Below are 20,089 nucleotides of genomic sequence, written 5' to 3'. Positions count from 1 at the left end.
ATACTGGAAGTTTATATGCAGGAGCTTCGTAATCCCGCATATTATACTGGAACTTTCCGTGTTTCAATAAAACAATGGCTATTTTTCGCAAACACGGACTATTTTTTGATTATCAATCCGAAAAATGTCTAGCCTGTGCTATTTTGACTATATTTTTGCTAGATTTTAAACATCTGATAAATAGATAGAGAAGAATACTGTGCTTCGGTTTGTAAAGAATGTTATTTGTCAGAAAAGCTGAGAGCAACATTATTGCATACATTGGTAATTTGCTATACACTGCTTCACAAATTCGTGCTGGAAAAGTCCAGACTAAGAAGGAAGACTACAAAAATGGGCTCACTCACTTAGAAGTCTGAACAACAATAATATACAGTAAAGATGCATCGCCTAAACACAATATACAGCCTCAAAGGTGAAGAATAAAAAATCAAAATAATATATGCAGAATCGTTACTCATGAAAATTCACCAGTCGGATAATCTATCTTGCAGCCGCTTCAAATGTCCTTTTTAGCGCATCCAATAAGAATCATCCTATTTCAGCAAAAAAGATTATCGTCAAAAAAGAAATGTTAGAATCCCTAGCAATTTCACCATAAGCTTTCACTGGCAACCATCAAATACAATATATTTGTCAACACTGATGTTCCCAAAGAAAATATGATTAAGTAAAGAACTTGGGATCACAGCTTGCTTTCTTGATTTCTATTGAATGTACCGTGTATATAGTCCTTTCGTATCACCAAGCTACTTACTGATGCATCACACATTCTGTATTACTCTGCTAAACTTCTATCTCTTTGTACTTGCAAGTCAAAGTCTAAGATTTTTTTCTTATGATTTATTTCACTTTTGGAAGACACGCATATCTACCACTAATATCTCAATTATGCAATGTCTGATTCTACAAGCCTGAGTTATTAGATTTATGTAAACAAATTAAAAACTTGAGAGAAAGAATCACTAAGGGAAATTATAGATGATATTGGCAACTGTAAATTTTGGACATCCATTGTCTTTGGAGTTTGTCATATTTTTCGTATGTAGCATCAATCAACTTTTCCAAAAACATCACAAAACTCATACCATCATAGGTTATACCTCTATGCCAGAAAAGAAAAAAAAATAACTCTTATCAAATAAAATTGTGATACCAAAAATAAAATATTGTGACTAAACACCAAAATCAAATAATGCCAGGACTGAATAGTTTTCTGTAAAGTCATCATACTGCATCCATAATTGTAGCATTTTCTCTATACCATTTTCTCTTTCTAGTTTAACAACTTCGGAAGTTCTAAAATCACATGGTGACATTGCCTCCTATCAGCCAATCAACTATACTTCAATCTCAAATTAGTTGGGGCAGCTGAGATGGCAAATATTTCATTTAACCAAGATAGCCATCTCGTATAATTTCAAACCCTCAAGACTGTAAAGTTAAATACTTGTACAAAGTTAGGGGACTATAACTAATAGAAATGACTTCTTTGTTTATAGTGTCCGCTGACCCTATATCTGCTTCAGGGACAAGATTTGTTCGAAATGCACACACGGCTTTATGCTTTTGAAAATTAAAACATATAAGTCGCAAACTAACCTGCTCTGAAATGAATCGACCCATTCCACTCTCTCTTCCCATATCTGTAACCATTTCCTCCTTTTCAATTTCAGCATCAGTAAAAGTGAGGGCCCGTTGCAACTTCCTCGGGCTAAATACCTCAACCTCTACCATATATGTGGCAGAGACAGGTCGATGATCTGAAAACCTAAGTTCAGATCTCCCGTAACTCAGTATCCTTATCCCCTTCCCGAATGATAGAATTCGATCACACCTGAAAAACAAGAAATATTAAAATATTGCAACTGTATAGTATTGGTTGTAAAAGAACTGGGAAGTTGAAATTTAAAATAGCTCGAAATAGTTTGCTTAATCTTGAGTTACTGATCCACGTCATATGAATTGCCAATCTGATGAGAGAACCTGATGGTTGAAGGATGGGCATCACTTAGAGAGAGATAACAGAAGATGGACATTAGGATGACAGGCTTATTACGCATAAGCAAGGGATTGCAGTTGGTGTTATGCAAACTTCAATTTAGCATGGTCAAGCTTCAGTTAAATACCAAGGTGCAAGCATTTGACTATTTTCCTCACACACTTATTGACCAATTTTCCCCCTCCAAAAAGTCGGGACTCTTCAAACACCTTTAAATGTTGCCTAGGCAGCTATTCCATAAATTTCATTTAGGGTACATATACAAGTTATGGTGGGAAATGCAATTATGTGGTATTCTCATACCACGAGACATATATTGATGACAATATTGGATGAATATGTTAGTGCCGCAGGGTAAATATAGATATAAGGTGAATTATTTCTTCCTTTTGTCAATAGCAGCATAAATATATTGATCTGCAGGGTATCATAGATTACAATTACGCCGAAACTTTAAGAATTGTACACAATCAAACACTAATCGAAGTGAACAGCCAATAAAGCTCTTGAACTAACAATATTAGTAGATGCATACCATGCTGGATTACGTCTCCCGGCCTTTGGATCCTCTCCGCAATACTTCTCTGAGTTTACTTCATATTTATAAGTTGGCGGAAAGTTTAAAGTACCTTCAGACCACCCATCAAATGCACGACCTTTCTTGAACTCTTTGCTGAGCTGCAAAAATAGGAAGATGTATGTTATCATCACAATGTAAAATTGCTTATAGTCTCAATTTCAAATCAATTCAAACACGTATAAAAGTCGGCTCATAGTTAATTTTCTCATGGACATTAGTACATTGCCATTTCAGCCATGCTCTAAAAAGGATTGTTAACAGTGATAACTAATTAGAATACCTACTTGTACTTATGCATGCCTTCTTCTTTCTCTCTATTTTATCATCATTAAGAACAGTTCATCAAATGCAAATCATAAGTCACTAGCTACGGAGATTAAAGTAGATGTCTGTTGCCCACCACCTCTCATTGGAGATACACAAGCACAACACGAGAGAAGTTACTTTTTGGGGTGGAATAAGGGACTGGAAGATCATATGCAATGTTCATGGAAGGTAAAGATCAAGAATAAAACATTTTCTGCAGAAATCATGCAGTCATCCACACAAAAAACATCAACAGGTTGCGCCTTCTCAAACTAACACAAAATGGAGTATAAGAGGGTGAGACTGCAAGTGTGTGAGTGGCCTATCAGTCAACCAGGAACATTGACTGATCAGAAATCCAATCAACAATCAGTGAAAAAGCAAGCGTTTGTGGTTAAGAGTATCCACATTTACCTGATCTCTCTCAATTAACTGACACCAGTCCTTTTTTGATATCAGCTCCCTTGTTCTCTCATACGACAAATTAATACGATAATTCAGATCTCCCAGCCAGATTATTCGCCTGCAAGTGTATAAACTTGTCATTAATCTGAATCTTTAAGGAATGAGATGAGAGTAAAGTCTAGAACATCAGAAGGACAGTACACGAAAAGCAGTAATGTTCTGATAATTAGCAAAGGTCAGTACATGGAAACTTGAATTTTGTTTTACATGAATAAAGGTCAACAAAACCTCAAGTGCTATCAACAGATTATTCTCGATGTTTTCTCACGTTTTCGATAAAACCTTCTCGTAAAAGTATTTGAACAATATTTTCGGTAATATTAGTAGATGCTATTCGAACCACCCTTTTTCGATCCATATCAGCATTCCGTATAGAAGTCATTATCTCAGCAATAGTGTCCCTACCCATGAAGGGTTTGCCAAATTGAACAATGAGTTAGATCTATGAGGATAAGAATAGGTGCACCATATAGCATTAGGGCACCACTGAACCAGGGGCAGCTAGTGGATGAGATGGAAACATAAATTATTCCAGGATTGAAAAATCTTTTCCTTCCCCTTGCCTCCAATAAACAATAACCTTTCCAAGTAACCAGGATCACTGAAACCTCTTTTCACTATTATGAGCTAAATTCTTCAGTACGTGGCTTTCTCTATCTTTTCAATAAGCTGTTCAATACGTGGCTTGAGTGGGACTACTGTAACAAAGGGATGACGGGCATACTTCTATTCTGTTTAATTGTGTTCCAGCCACCGATTTTCCAATTCAATTTATAAAGAGAAGGAGAATTGCAACATCGACTAACATATTGTTTTCCTTGAGAACTCTCCCCAGAACTGTCCCCGATGAAAGTCACAAACAGAGAAAACCAATGCAAATACACTTGCTAAATCAAACTTGATGGAGGGGGCAAAATCCATGGTTATAAAAGAGAAAAAAATGTTATAATTTGTAGATATAACAGAATTGTTTGCTTAATAGGCAAATACACTCACTCATGATCATGGATGCTCTTAGGAAGTCCGATCCTAGAGAATGCATTGAAATGTGTTCGTCGATGAATTTCATGGACATCAGTGTTTCTTTTGACTGCATCTGCCTCCTTCTCACCCGATGTTAGGTGAGTACAGATAAAGCAAAAGAAAGTCTGATATATAGACATGCTCACAGATACTGATCCCTGAAGAGAAGAGTAAGAGATGAGCAATATACAATTTCCTGCTGGTCATTTCTTTGAAAAATTATACTTATCAGGAAAAAAGAAAGAAAAACAGAAGAAAAGAGTTAGCAATGAAATACAATAAAATAAATGTATTTTTCCATTTAAGAAATGAAATTCTGATGAGTTTTCAATAGCATCTACCATATTAGGATTAGTGTCTACTAGTGTCATCAAAAAGCGTAGAAGCAAATTTGTAAAGCGCATGAAATTATTCAAATTTTATTTTAAAGACGAGCATGCAGGGAAAACCTGCTAAGTACTGCAATTTCATCACAAAATTGAAAGTAACCAACTTTCACGTAAGGTCTGGATTATTTCTGTCCAGTGTAGTTTGTCACAAGTTGAATAAAGAGTTGATGTTCCTCTTTCCCTCCTTTAAGTTGGACCACATTTTCTATTTCGTCCACCGAAAAGTTTGATCTATATCCTTAAAAGGTAAACTGAGTTATGCATGGAAAAACAAAGTTGTATTTGCAAAGTTTATCCTATTTGAATGGTAAATACTGTATATAATGCTCACAAGGTTATAGGAAGTCCATTGCAATTCCAAAACATAGAATCACTGCTCAGCACACAGATAACTTATTGACAGCTGTTAAATCAGGAGTCAGGTGGCCTTTTATCTATCTGTTTGATAACTGTGTGAAATGTAACGATATGGTCCAACTATGGGATTTCATTTAAATTATTTCCCATCTAAGATCATTTTGGTGCAAAGGAAACAAATAATGGAAGAAACTAGACATAGATTGTGCATAGGGCATCATTATAATTTCAAAAATCTGCAGAAATTGTTGTTTATGCAATATAATATAATGCTAATGTCCTTCAATGATTAATAGATGCGTTTGACAGGAAACAACCACTAATAACATCCATGACATTATGATTATCCTAAGCAGCTGTTGAAATTCTAATCCCTTGATCATTTAGATGTGCTTTTCCGTCTACTGACAAAACTTTGAAATGCAGTGCAACATACAGCAATAAAAACTGATAGGGATGTTTCTTGCACTTCCAACTATTAAAATTGAAGTCTGAATTATGTCATTTCTTCAAATAGCTTTCAAAAGCAATCCACCAAAAGCTGAAAGTTTTGAAGAACAAACCTTGTTACCTATGAAGCCCATTACACCAACACCAACTGTATCCACATTCAAATTCTGTATATGCTTTCGTAGGCTCCTACGAACCCATACGCTAAGAAAAACTCCAACCATTTGCTTGCTCACAATCCTCACATAAGATGGTTTTCTTTTCCGATTTATCAAAGCTTCAAGGTCTAGTTCCGCGAGTAGAGTTGCATCTGATTGTGTTCTATTTGGACCATTAGCATTCAACTTAAAAGAACTGTAAGTTTTAAAAGATTTAGAAGCTTTGAATGATTTCATAGATTTAAAGGAACCAGGTCTTTCTGAAACATGCTGGCCCAAAAGATCCAATGGTCGCTCTGGCCAGCAAAGACCAATTCTCTCTGTCCCACTAATTGTTTTTGTCAATTTTTTTGCAAACTGAACATTTGATTCTCCTGCTTCTTCTTCTTCATCCTCATCTGGTTTAAAGCAATATAGCCTGTCTAGCCTCCTTGGAGAAGAAAATTGCCTTTCAAACTCCTCATTGATTGGGTTCAAACTCCAAGTTTTGTTCAAAACAGCTACATCATTGACTCGTCCATCCTTGATTTCAACAAAGTCACTGGACTCTTCATTTATTGGAAAAATTTCCTCCTCGCTACCACTGTCAGATTCAAAGGCAATTTCTTCTTCTATATCAGGGGCATCTTCAGATGGCTTAAACCTTGATGGTGAAGGAGGATCACTAAAGGATTTAAACTTATTCACTGGAGGGACTTTATTCAGAGTTTCGCGAATGATGTCCTCCCAAACTGAAATGGGGCGGCTATCTTCAGCACCAAAGATATTGCCAGCATTTAATGGTATAACTTCCTGAAATCTGTTTATGCAAATAGGGGTTGTTAATATAACTGAGAAGCCTAACAAAACACTAAAATATCAAATTAACTTCTGATGTCTGAGACTCTGAGTGATGCATGGGTGTACATGAGATTGGATTTTTACCATATAAAGGGACATGCATCCTCAATGAAATCATGAACCTGACGGTAGGTAAAAGTTCAAAATTTAATGGAGAGGAAATTAGTTGTAGAACTGGACAGCAGATTTAACTTTTAATATCATTGGTAAAATACATGAACCGTGTGAAGCGGTTTGGACCAAAAATTTAATAGCATCTCCTTAACTTTCGACATCAACAGAGAGTGGTTACTACCTTCCTCCTACCCACCCACCCCCCAAACAAGAAAACAGTGGCTGGTGACATGCCAGTGTAAAAAAATCATTCTGCTGGATTGTGCACTACATATGTTGTGTGAAAGAGCAATGTACAACACTCTTTATGCATAAATTGCACTTCTGGATGTCACATACAAAGAGAGATATGTACCCAATCACATAGATGTCAGCAGGCTCATTAACATCCAACCAGCTATCAAGTTCAAGATCTTCTGAAGGAAATCTTCCAGCAACATTCCATGTGCCAACGCAGACCCTTGAAGCAACAAACTCGGTAAAGTTTACTGGCTAAACAAGTATAATGCTACAAGCCAAATATGGAAACCGTATTTTTTGGAGCAAATAATTAAAGCAAAAGATGCATACTTAATTTCCTTCGTGTTAATGTACTGTGCCCTAAATGTTTCTGACTTTCGTCTTCTTATCCTGGGAAGAGCATCTGAGACACAAAAGATAAAAAACAATAATATAACCAAGTAAAAGTAGGATTGAAGTAATTAGATAAGAGAATAGTGGTAACAATTCAAGACGACGTACCAAAGAATCCAGATTCATGAATAACAATTTTAACAAGTTTACACCTTGATTCTTTGCATGGAAATGTGAATATTCAACAAGCCATTACATCCTATTTTCGGCATCCTTCTATTTTACCATTTCCCTTAAACATCAAATTCAGAACACTTGCACCAATAAGATCCTTTATAAAATCTTAATTAGTACTCCCTTTGTCCCATCCTATGTGAAACATTTACCATCTGCAAATCAAACATAACTCTTTTTTCGGGAATCTTAGTAGTCCAGTTAGTTGGCTACCTAAACTTTCACCTTGTTGATGAAGATTTGATTCCCCACCTTATAATTTCCTCCCCATTTCCCCTTCTCCTCCCCTTAAGTATAAAAAGGTTTAAAAGAAAAAGAACTCCTTTTCACTAAAATTATTTCATATACTTTTACATATTAGTACCTTTTAGAATAGACCTTTATGGTCCGGCCTTCCCCGGATTCCGCGCATAGGGGGAGCTTAGTGTACCGGGGTGCCTTTTAACCTATTAAAAAGTGAGACTAGTACATGTACATTTTGCATTGAAAAGAAATCCACGTCCCAGTCTACACTGAAAATCAATGAGGACTCAATCCCTTCCAACTAGAAAATCACCAAAAAAGTGCCTATCATACGAAGCTGCCGAAAAACCTACCAACTCAGAAAATTGAACATTTTGGATATAATTGGAAATAAATTGAGCAACAAACAATTCTAATACCGTTGATATCAACTTGGCTGCCTTTGGCATCGTTCAACCGCGACTGCCTCGGCCAGTCACCGATTTCTACAACACAAAACCACACAGCAGAATTAGCAAATCTAAGAATTCAACTTCTTACAAAAAGAAGAGATCAAATTGAACACAGTACAACACAATAATACACATAAAAAATGCTTAAGAAGAAAAAGACGAAACTAACCTTGTTCGGGATCGGAACCGGAGCCGGAATCAGAGTCAGGGTCAGCACTATAATCGGAATCCTTAGCACTAATATTGAGCCATTTGCGCATCACCACTCGCGGCCAAAAAAGCTGTAGGCACGTGCAACCGAAACACAATATTTCAGCCCAACTTCTCTGCAATTCTTCATCAGTGAATTAAGGAAACCAAAAAAACGGGAAAAAAATAAGGAAGAAATTTGTAATTACCTGAGTTTGATGCTGTTGCCTTGAGCCGAGTTTCATTTTTTTTTCTTATATTTTGGGAGATTCAAAGGAAAAAGGCTATGGAGAATAAAAAGTGTTAGAGCCAAAAAAAAGTAGAAGAAAATTAGTTGAAAAGTTTTATTTTAGTGAAAAGTTAGAAAAAAGAGCTTTGAATTGAAGTGAAGAAGAAGAAAGAAGGAAAAAGAGGAATGGGTTAACGAGTAACGACCACTATCTGGAGTCGTGGAAATTGCAACGGTATTGAGCTGTATAATAAGTGACTTATTAAAAAAAAAAAACATTTTGTTTTTTTGTTGTTTTTTGTTTGGTGGAGGGACTGTGAGATTAGGGACAAGGAAGATTAATTCAATTAAGATAACTTAATGGGGTAATAAAATAAATAAGGAAGGTTCATGGAGATTAATTTAATGAAGAATTCTTGTGGCTAACAATGGTTGTGACATCGAAATGGGGAATTGATTAATAAGATCATGAATGTCAGCGTGATGTTAAAATCATAAGACCGTGAGACGTGCCGTTAAAGCAGAAATTTGTATTTTGCTATTATTATCTAATACTACATATATATGCCATTAAAGAAGTAGTCCATTCTAATTTGAGCTATCACTAGTTAAGTTATCAATTAAATTGATGAGTGACGTTAAAGTTGTTAAAAAGGGGAAAACAGACACTATGGTGCACAAAGTATTTCGCATTCACGCAGAAAGAAACGTACTCCAAAGTTATGATGTAAACCGTCTACCCTATAACAAGCATTAGGGGTTGTTTGGTAAGATGATCTAATGCATGCATTAATTTTGTATATTAATAATATCTTGTTTGGTACACTTTTTGAACACATGTATTAGTTATGCAAGCATTAGTTATACAACCCTATTTGGTATTATCATATGCATAACTAATGCATAAAAAACCATTGTAATGGGTTTTAATGCATGCATTAGCTTAGTTAAAGATAAAATTATCCTTTAAAATTTATGCTTAATTATCCCTAGTAAATAAATAAATATTTAGCATATTTCTTTTTCTAGAAATAAATATTTAGTTATATATTACAACATAGGTAGACAAATCAAATACATTTTTTAAAACTTTTTCATATAAAAACATTTTCCGACATATGTTTCTTTAAAAAAAAAATAGAGTGATGAACTACTTTTGAGGGCATTTTTATAAATAAATAATTCTTTTTTAAATTGTGCAATATTTTAATATATCAAACCAAACAATGGATAGGAAATATGTCAGTATAACTAATTCTGGCATAACTAATACCAGTATTACTAATACACCCTATTTAGCATTATTCTTATGCATCCTACCAAACGACCCCTTAATGACTAATTTCACGGCTCAAACCCGTGGCCTATAAGTGTTATGACGAGGAAGAGGCAAACCCGAAAATAAAGAAGATAAAGCACACCAAATTTTAACGTGGAAAACCCTTCAAATCGAAGGTAAAAACCACGGGATCACAAAGATCCAAAAGGCTCCACTATAACAATAAGAGGGTTACAAAAGTTCTCCAAATTGGCTACACAACAAGTGTCAAACATGGAGCAACAACTGTAACAAGAGCAACAACTAATCAATTGAAGAAAGAGGAGAATCCACAAAAATGAAGCTGTTGTTCGAGGCTCAAAATTAGATTCTACGAGCCTCCATATCCGATCTCCACCGTTCAAATCTAATATCAAGTTGTTACGAATACTTAGTCAAAATTCAGCCCGATCCAACGGTTAACGAATCAGAAAACGTCATTTGAATGTTGGCTGGTCGGAATAATAATCTGCAGCAAAACAAATATTTTTCTTCTCTCTTCTCTCTTGACAAAAGCTCTCTCAAAAACCACTCTTATGTGCTTAAGTTTTTCAAAGACTTGTATCAATGAGCATAGAGTAATTCTCCAAGGTTGTCTTATTTATATATCATGAGTGGTGCTTTCTCTTAAAGCCAAAACTCACTCAAAATAGGAATAAACTAAATCCAATTCCAAATAGGAATGGAAACCAAAAGAGAATAGGATTAGGTCATCGGGCCTTTGGCTGGACAACATGGGCATGAGCCCAACAAACTTCCCCTCCAGCCAAGGGGCCAAATGTGATTTTAAGTAGAGGAACTATTGACAGGCTTCATACCTGCCAATTTTCTACAAAATTCATGTTTATCTGCAACCACCGCCTTTGTCAGCATATCCGAAGGATTTCATCAGTGTGTATCTTCTCAACCTCAAATAATTTCTCTTCCACGGCCATTCTTATCCAATGATACTTTCTATTTATATGTTTGGTCTTAGAATGAAAAGTGGAGTGCTTGGTGAGACAGATAACACTCTGATTATCACAAAATAAGATGTACCTTGGCTGCTCAAAGTCAAGATCATTAATAAACTCCTTCATCCATAATAGTTCTTAGGCACCTTCTGTGACAACAATATATTCGGCTTCTGTGGTGGATAGAACTATGCACTTCTGTAGTCTAAATTGCCAAGAAAAAGCTCCCCCTACAAAAGTGATCAAATAACCGGAAGTGGATCTTGAATTATCAAGTTTGCCTCCTAAACCAGAGTCTGTGTAACAAACAAGTTCCGGCTTGCCATTGCCAAAACACAACTTCAAATCTGCAATACCTTTCAAATACCTTAATATCCATTTTACTGCATCCCAATGTTCTTTTCCAGGATTAGAAAGAAATCTACTAACAGTACCAACGACATATGCAATATGTGGTCTAGTGCAAATCATAGCATGCATCAAGCTACCAACGGCAGAAGAGTAAGGAATACGAGACATCTCTTTTTTCTCTTCATCAGTAGATGAACTCTGACTAATACTCAATTTGAAGTGTTTAGCAAGAGGAGTACTAACCACTTTTGCATCTGTCATATTGAACCTCTTGAGTACCTTCTCAATGTATTGCTTTTGGGACAGAAATAACTCTTTTTTATCTCTGTGTCGGTGGATTTGAATGCCCAAGATTTTCTTTGTTGGCCCCAAGTCCTTCATCGCAAACGATTTGCTCAACTGCTTCTTAAGGACAACAATTCTGGATTTATTCTTGCCAACAGTAAGCATGTCATCCACATAAAGCAATAAAATAATAAAATCATCATCAGAGAACTTCTGGAAGAATATACAGTGGTCTGAAGAAGTTTTCTTATACCCTTGTTCTTCTATGAGAAATTCAAACTTCAAATACCATTGTCTTGGAGCTTGTTTCAATCCATACAGGCTCTTTTTCAATTTGCAGATATAATTTTTTTTCCCTTAATTATAAAACCATCAGGTTGTTCCATATAAATCTTCTCATTTAAATCACCATGAAGAAAAGCAGTCTTGACATCCATCTGCTCAACCTCTAAATCTAGACTTGAAGCTGAGCCTAGAACCACACGAATAGAAGATATCTTCACAACAGGGGAGAAAATTTCATCAAAGTCAACTCCCTTCTTCTGGCCAAAACCTTTAACAACTAACCTTGCCTTGTATCTAGGAGCATAGGTATGGTTATCTTGCTTTATTTTGAATATCCATTTGTTAGGTAAAGCTCTCTTACCTTTCGACAATTTCACTAACTCATATGTGTCATTCTCATGGAGTGACTTCATCTCATCTTCCATCGCTTCGATCCACTGATCTTTGTGAGTATCTTGCATGGCTTCATCACAATTCTCAGGTTCTCCCATGTCAGTCAAAAGTACATACTCATCAGGAGGATAGCGCATTGATTTTTGCTTCTCCCTTGTAGATCTTCTAAGAGAGGTTTCAGGAGCATTCGAAGTAGTTACCTGTGCAGGAATTGGTTGTTGATCAACCACAACTTCATCAACTGGAGCATCCATAACATCTACACCATGATGATCATTTTGATCTTGATCACTATCTTCATCATTGTCTTGAGTTCTTTCATGTGCAATATGTGTCTTAGCAATTGAAACTGGATCAATATCAACTAAGCTCTCATTACTCCGAGAATCTATCTTCTCAGCTTTGTCAATATCTTCAACAGTTTGGTCTTCAAAGAATATTGCATCACGACTTCTAATAATTTTATTGTCAACTAGATCATAAAAACGATACCCAAACTCATCTTGACCATACCCGATAAAGGTGCACTGCTTAGTTTTGACATCCAGTTTCGATCTCTCATCTTTAGGAACATGCACACAAGCTTTACACCTAAAAACTCTCAGGTGATCATAAGAAACATCTTTGGCAAACCAAACTCTGTCTGGGACATCACCATCCAAAGCAACTACATGAGACAAAGTGATAGCATAGGCAACAATGTTAAGTGCTTCCGCCCAAAATGTAATTGGAAGTTTAGCCTCTGAAAGTAAGCATCTAACTCTCTCAACTAGAGTTCTATTCATCCTCTCTGCCAAACCATTCAATTGAGGTGTCTTGGGCGGAGTTTTCTGATGACGAATTCTTTTTTCCTTGCAATAGTTATCAAAGAGACCACAATATTCACCACCATTGTCAGTGTGAATACATTTTAATTTCTTCCCCGTTTGTCTCTCAGCTAAGGCCTGAAATTCCTTAAACACGCTAAGTGCTTGATCTTTAGATTTCAAAGGATAAACCTAGAGCTTACGAGAATGATCATCAATGAAGGTCACAAAGTAAAGTGCACCACCTTTTGACTTTACTCTAAAAAGACCACACAAATCGGGGTGCACTAGCTCCAATAAATCGGGCTTTCTTGAGGGAGGATGGCTATGAAAGGAAACCCTTTTCTGTTTGCCAGCTAAACAATGTATGCATATTTTCAGCTTTGCTTGTTTCACTCCAGAAAGCAAACTTTTCTTGGCCAAACACGTAATCCCCCTCTCACTCATATGACTCAATCTTCAATGCCACAATTCTGACAAAGTATCACTTTCCACCAGATTTATTGAGTCATTAAGAATAGAGTCATGTGTCATATATAAATAACCAGACTTGACTCCTCGAGCCACTACTAACGAGCCTTGGTTATTTATCCGGGTTGTTACGGAATGGAGGCGAATATGAGCAAGATGGTATGTTTAAATGTGAGAAATTATAATGTTTGGAGAAGCAAGATGAAAGACTTGTTGTTCGTGAATAAGATGCATCTACCCATTTTTCAGCTCATAAACCCGAGAGTTTATAGAACCACGTTAAATGTTTGTGTCTATTTTGGTATATTTCTCCTTTGTTGTATGATTTATCGTCGTTCAAGGTTTGCTTTGCTAGCTTCCGTATGACACCTGATTTTTACGGTCCTACCAAGTGGTATCAGAGCGAGGTTTAAGACAGGTTCATCTTGGCGGGTTCAGTTCTAGCCGCAACATATTTGACGATAATCGTGATTTTTGTCTGAGAAATTTGACCGGTGTGCTACGCACGTTGAGACAAACTTTGTAGTGGAGATTTGGAGATGCAACCTGTTGAAGGCTATGTGAAGAAGGAGGATCAAGTTTATTTTGTCAGAAAATTCTGGCCAAGGGGGAGAATTGTTAGGTGTTTGCCATAATTTTCTTACTATATTTGGTTTTCCTATTTGTTGAAGGAAAAGGCAATATAATTACCTTAATTGGGTTTTCCTTTTTGTAGAAGGAAATTATAATTCTCCTATATTTGGCTAGTTCTTTTTCTTGTAGGAAAATGTTTGGAGTTCTATAAATTGAAGATCCGTCATACTCATTCAGTAGCATCCACAATGTAGCCATAGGGGCTTGAGAGTAGTGTTTAAGGGGAGAATTTTACAGGACAAGTGTTAGTGTGTCACTTGTGTTTGCCTCTTCGTGAGGTTGTTCTCTCGATATTTTGTACTCTCCTTTTATATAGTGGATTGCTTATCTACGCGGTGGACGTAGGTCAGTTGACCGAACCACATTAAATGTTTGTGTCTCTTTTGGTATATTTTTCTTTGTTGTATGATTTATCGTCGCTCAAGGTTTGATTTGCTAGCTTCCGCATGACACCTGATTTTTACAGTCCTAGCAATAAGTCACATAAAGGCATTATATTATTGCTCTAAGGCAAAAATAAAGTTGTTGAAAATAAAGGATATTTATTCAATTTAGGTAATAACACAACGTAATGAAATAAAAAATGTATAGAGGAAAGAGAATTGTCTCTATTAAAGCACGCATAGACTTTCTTGGCCACCGATAAGTGAACAGCTGTAGGAAGATGTTGCGGCACAATTAAGGCATGATCTTCAGAAGATTACCAATGCTTATTTACAATAATAAGCAAGAGTGATAAGAAATAATTAATTTTGGAACTATTTTTAAGATGAGTTTATCTTACGTTTGGTTGGAATAAATCTGAGGTATAATTAATCTTGAGATTAGTTATTTCAGGATTGTAATATTTTTTTATTCCCATATAAGGGTGAGATAACTAATTTCGGAATAATTAATCATGAGACAACTGTTTCCCAACCAAACGACCCTAAGAGTGCAACTTAATAACTCTACTATCAATTGGTTTGGTAATGTTCTAATTGTAAAAAGAAATTTAACACAAAGGTCAAATATACATAAGATATCAAAATCAATATTGGTATCAAATTGCTTGATGATGTATCAGATGGATCACAAGAGTGATACCACTTCTCATGCCAATAAGGAAAAGAAAAAAGGGCAAAAGTTCAATAGCTTTTAAATATAAATTATTATACGACTAAAGTTGTAAAAAAAAGGTCGGTATATATGTCCAATTATTCTTTAGATCTAAGTAAACTCATAATTGAAGTGGTCCTTTGATTCGATTTTAGGAAGTGCACATAACTACTAGTGCCACTTGGCCAAATGGAAAGAGGCAAAGAGCATTGTTTTGTTTTGACAAAGGAAAGAGGCACGATTCCACCTATCCATTTGCTCAAATAATAATAAAACATGTTTCGTAGTCATTATCTCGCTGAAAATGGTGGTTAGTGATAATTTTGAAATCGAAACTAACTAGAATAATGCATTGCTTCAATAAAAAGGATTGAAGATAGAGAAAATATAGCTATAGCTTAATTAAATAAGAAGTTGCGGAAATTCTGTGTGACAGTTTGGTTAATTCTCAACACACACACAAAAAAAATAAAAAATAATTACTCTATTTATCAAGTTACTAAGTTTACTTTTTATGAATAAAATTAATATTTATTTTCAAGTTACTTAATGGAGTAGTCTACAAGATATTTACACGTTAGTAGTGTACAGAAATAAAAGTCCTTTGGCACAGAAAAAAAGGAATGATAATGATCTTTTGTGATTTAATAATTTTCGGAAGCTTCAAGATAAATGATCATTGTCCAATTCGATACGATATGTCACAAAAGTCTAACATAGATGAGAATTGTTTTTTCTTTTTGTGCATGCCAACACGTCAAGGGAAGTAAAAGCAGCTCTTATCCATTCATGTTTGTTTCCTTTTTTACTGATTACTTGTCCAGTTTGGAAAACCAATCAACCATTTTATATCTATTTTACCTTTCTTGTTAAGTATTACTTAATTATTTCCAATTCATTTTCCAACATATAATAAATAAGGGTGATATAGTAAAATTACTATGTTATCTATTGTTTCTTAAGAGGTGTGCGAAGTCAATTGTGAACTAGTGAATTCTAAATTAATAATTAATGCATATTTGTCTATATGAAGGTAGTGATAAAATATGCATATATATAATATTCTCTCGGACTTTATTTGTGAAATTTTATTAGATCATTATTGCTTTTGTTGGCTAAAATTTCAACAAAAGTTATTGGGTAAAAGTTTTAGGATGTACGTGAACAAACCATCTGCCATTGCTGGCTAAAAGTTTCTGGTCCAAAAAAGGACTAAATTCCTTCAATAAAGCTGCAAGAGATACACTTTTTTGGCTAAAGGACAAAGACAAATTCGGTGGCCCATGGGTTCATCATCCGATCCTAACAATAAAATACTATTTGTGGGTATTGCATCAATAACTAAATCAAACAGATCACAACTATGGTTTAAAAGTCAAGGACAAGATAACAATAAAAAAACACAAGCAACAACGTTTAATGTATGAACAGTCTTTTGAATAAGTTGCCTCCTTACTAAGTAGTAGTAGTATTTACTAATGCCGGCAGGCGGGCAGGCAGAGTCGGCCCTATTTCGGTTGATAAACTGATATTTTAAATTTTATGTGTTTAACTTTTAACATCGGTTTTAATATTTAATTTATTATATTTTTAAAGTCATGAATTTATATTTATTATTTTTATAATTTTAGTGAACTTTTACATATGAAATTATACTCCGCATCGAAATTTATAGATTCAATTAAACTCGTCGTCAGAATACTACATCCGGCCTAGGTACAAGTTCTAGTTGTCCTAAAATGCCAGTCTTTCCAAAGTAATTTAATTTCAACCAAACACTAGTTAGGAACAGCGAACCCATAGCTTGTTTTAGCTATTGAGTTCGCAGTTAAATATTTATACATATTTTATGAATTTTTTAATACATGAAACAGTGCATGATTATCCATTTTGCGGGTCGTCATATAGTATAGTAATTATAATTATATTTGTTCTAACCGATCTAACTTTGTTTTTGCTGTTGGGAAGGCAAATGCCATTATTAGCTATAACAAATGTTAGGAGTAGTATATCTTACTAGTTTTTTTCCCACCTCTTCCTATTCAAGAGTAAATAGGAAAAAAGAGGAGAGTTAGGATTTAAGTTTATGGGTTCAAAATTTTAAGCATTTTAAGTTATTGGGTTATAAAAGTAAATTTGTAAATAATCAATAAATTATTCAAGACAAATACAGGGGTTGAACCAAAGTTACTGAATTCGTCAAAATCATAGTCATAACACCGGCTCCGCCCCTCACCGGAGGGGGCAACACCATTATCAGGCATATGTAATAAAATCAATGTTACTAGGACCCCGTGCGAGAGTTTAACAAGTTTCAGGGATTAACGAGTGATTTTATTTTGTATCTCACACAACTTACACTAGTTGTATGAGGTTCTTTTTATGTCACATATTTGTGGACTCATATCTTATACGTCCAGGTCATACATCTAGGTCCGACAATAAATTTTTTCGGGATTAACGCGTTAGATGTCAATACTGGTCAAATATGCTCGGTCACTCATGATAGATAGAAAATATATGGCCCACTTTTCTGTAAAAGAGAACTCGAAAAGAAGAAACTAAAGAAAAGAGAGAGAATAACAAGCGAAATGTATGGAAAACAAAATTATGATTTTGAGTGCAGATAAGCTAATGAATTAGGAGTTCGTTTACCTTTTGGAATCACAAGCAGAGAAAAGACAATCTTGACTAAGAACAATCAGTTGAAAACAAAAACATAGTACAGTTTCAAAAGCAAGATTTTTATTAAATTAGAAGAGAATCAGATTAACTTTAACCAATCACAAGTATAATTTATAAGCAGCAAATTCAAGATTATTTAAATTATCCGTAACATTTTTTCACTTCGTACATAAAGACAGAACTTACCTTTCCTCACAGAGTTGAATTTTCTGTATCTATCTTTTTCTTTGTTTCTTCAATGGCTTCTTTGCATCTGGACTTCTAAGCTTTGTGAGTGGCTGGAAAAAAGTATAGACTGAGATGTAGAAAAATGTGAAGTTATTAAGGACCTGTGTGTCTCATTATTTATAGATCAGATCGTCAAACACAGTCAGGACACGTGTCCCATTATTTTCACTCTGGTGTTAAATAATAGTATCTATTTTTTAATTATAAAATAATGTATTACTATACTATTGCTTTTGCTTATTTTTCTCGTTTTAAAGTGCATGATGACGATGGCTACCAATAGTAGGAATTTTAAAAGTATATTCAAACCTCTCTGGTTTGTTAAGAATTATTTTGATTGTTATATCACAGCGTTATTATTGAGAATATATATTATAAAATAATATAAAATTAATTCTACAAAAAATTAACTTTTACAATAAATGTATGGTATATATAGAAAAGTTTAACTGTACATAAATATTTGGACCCACTAAACAGTGCACCTTCCATTTTGGGGAGAACGAGGGACTCAAAGTAGTATGGATAATTTTCTCTGTCGAGACAGATATTAATTTGTTTAATGATACATTTAAATAATTAATTAGAATTTACACAGCAAATATTATGTTTTTTTATAAATTAAAAATATCTTAAAAGTATATTAAAGCACATAGCAAGGACAAAGTAGGAATCAAGTTGGTCGAACTTGTTACTTCACTTACTACTTACTAGCTAATAGGACTCTAGATCTCAGAATTTCTCATATGCTATTTTCCATCCAACTAAATAACATATGATATGCTTTCTATTATTTACCTACTTAATCATGAATCATGACGACGCTTTATACAGGCTAAACAATAGGTTTCGTCGAGAGGTGGGGGCGCATCTATTAGGAGGGACAAAGACGTACAGGTTCACGTGAACTCATACTTTTCTTTTTAGAATAAAATAAGAGTTTTAAATCCTACATATTATAAATAGTATGTGGATGAAGTCCATATATAAATAGTTTGTGGATGGATTTCCACTTTATGTCCATCCCTTACACTATTTTACTATAGTAGTGTTTACTTTTTATGCCTATAAAAGGCTATATAAATTAAATGGCAGCGTAAAACACACCAAAAAGAAGTGAAATACTCATACTTCCTATCTCTGTTTCTTATTTACATTTTACTAAGTCACTTTTATTTTATTAAGGTATGTATCATTATATTCATTTTGTTTATGCCAATACATATCATATGCTAATTGTTTGCAGATTACTTGTGCTCTTGAGCATCTTAAATAGTTTAAATACATTGCAGTAATAAAATAACTATTTCCTTTAGTGCTCAACTCTTAGATGACCTCAAAGTCATCAAACTAGCTACCCAGTAATGACATACTTATAATATTCATGAACTTCCTGGATCAAAACATATCTTTAAGGCATTTTGAAGAACTGTGAGAAATGAACTGACAAGTAATAATTTTACATTAGTTTAATAGGATGAAGTAGGGGTGTGCATATAAGGAAATGACGCATTAATAGGATGAAGTAGGCATTTTGGTATGGTATTTGGTATACACAATTGATAAACCGAATACCGAACCGAAATTCTTAAATACCGAACCAAAATACCGAATGCCCACCCCTAGGATGAAGCGAAGGCCATGATTTTCTTTCGTCATCATCTGCATGAAGGGTTAAAAACTGAATATTTAACCGTAAAAGATCCACTTGAATTATGGATTAATTTGAAGGACTGATATGACCACCTAAAACTTACGGTATTACTGAAAGCTCGGTATGAGTGGATATATTTAAGGTTGCAAGACTTTAAAACCGTAAGTTAGTATAATTCTGCTATTTTTAAAGTAAATTCTCTATTAAAATTATGTGAAGACACTATCACATATGAGGACTTATTGAAAAGAATATTTTCAACTTTTCACGCTTCAGATGTGGTGCTATAACAGCAATACTGTGAAAAAGGTTTTAAGAAATATTC

At 34.6% G+C, this 20,089-nt stretch overlaps 1 protein-coding gene across 3 annotated transcripts; it reads right to left on the bottom strand.

Moving 5' to 3' along the window:
* Window positions 1-203: 203 nt before the first annotated feature.
* On the bottom strand, window positions 204-18,203 carry LOC107822047 (type IV inositol polyphosphate 5-phosphatase 3). 3 transcript variants are annotated; one of them, XM_016648542.2, is made up of 12 exons: window positions 18,069-18,203; window positions 8,585-8,659; window positions 8,356-8,467; window positions 8,154-8,219; window positions 7,255-7,327; window positions 7,040-7,144; window positions 5,686-6,529; window positions 4,350-4,534; window positions 3,303-3,411; window positions 2,538-2,680; window positions 1,603-1,837; window positions 204-536 (listed from the first exon to the last, which is right to left on the bottom strand). In XM_016648542.2, exons 2-12 carry the CDS (start codon window positions 8,618-8,620, stop codon window positions 513-515), a joined length of 1,932 nt encoding a protein of 643 aa, XP_016504028.2. In that variant the 5' UTR covers window positions 8,621-8,659; window positions 18,069-18,203; the 3' UTR covers window positions 204-512. The 3 variants fall into 3 exon arrangements, with proteins under 3 accessions (XP_016504028.2, XP_016504025.2, XP_016504026.2); XM_016648539.2 differs by having other exon boundaries at window positions 8,356-8,512; window positions 18,069-18,195; XM_016648540.2 differs by lacking the exon at window positions 18,069-18,203 and having other exon boundaries at window positions 8,356-8,512; window positions 8,585-8,838.
* Between the last annotated feature and the right edge of the window lie 1,886 nt (window positions 18,204-20,089).

The sequence above is a fragment of the Nicotiana tabacum genome, chromosome 16 (genome assembly GCF_000715075.1).
Source record: "Nicotiana tabacum cultivar K326 chromosome 16, ASM71507v2, whole genome shotgun sequence".
NCBI classification, from domain to species: Eukaryota; Viridiplantae; Streptophyta; class Magnoliopsida; order Solanales; family Solanaceae; genus Nicotiana; species Nicotiana tabacum.
The sequence above is the reverse complement of the archived record's forward strand: the minus strand, read 5'-3'. Positions and strand labels throughout refer to the sequence as shown.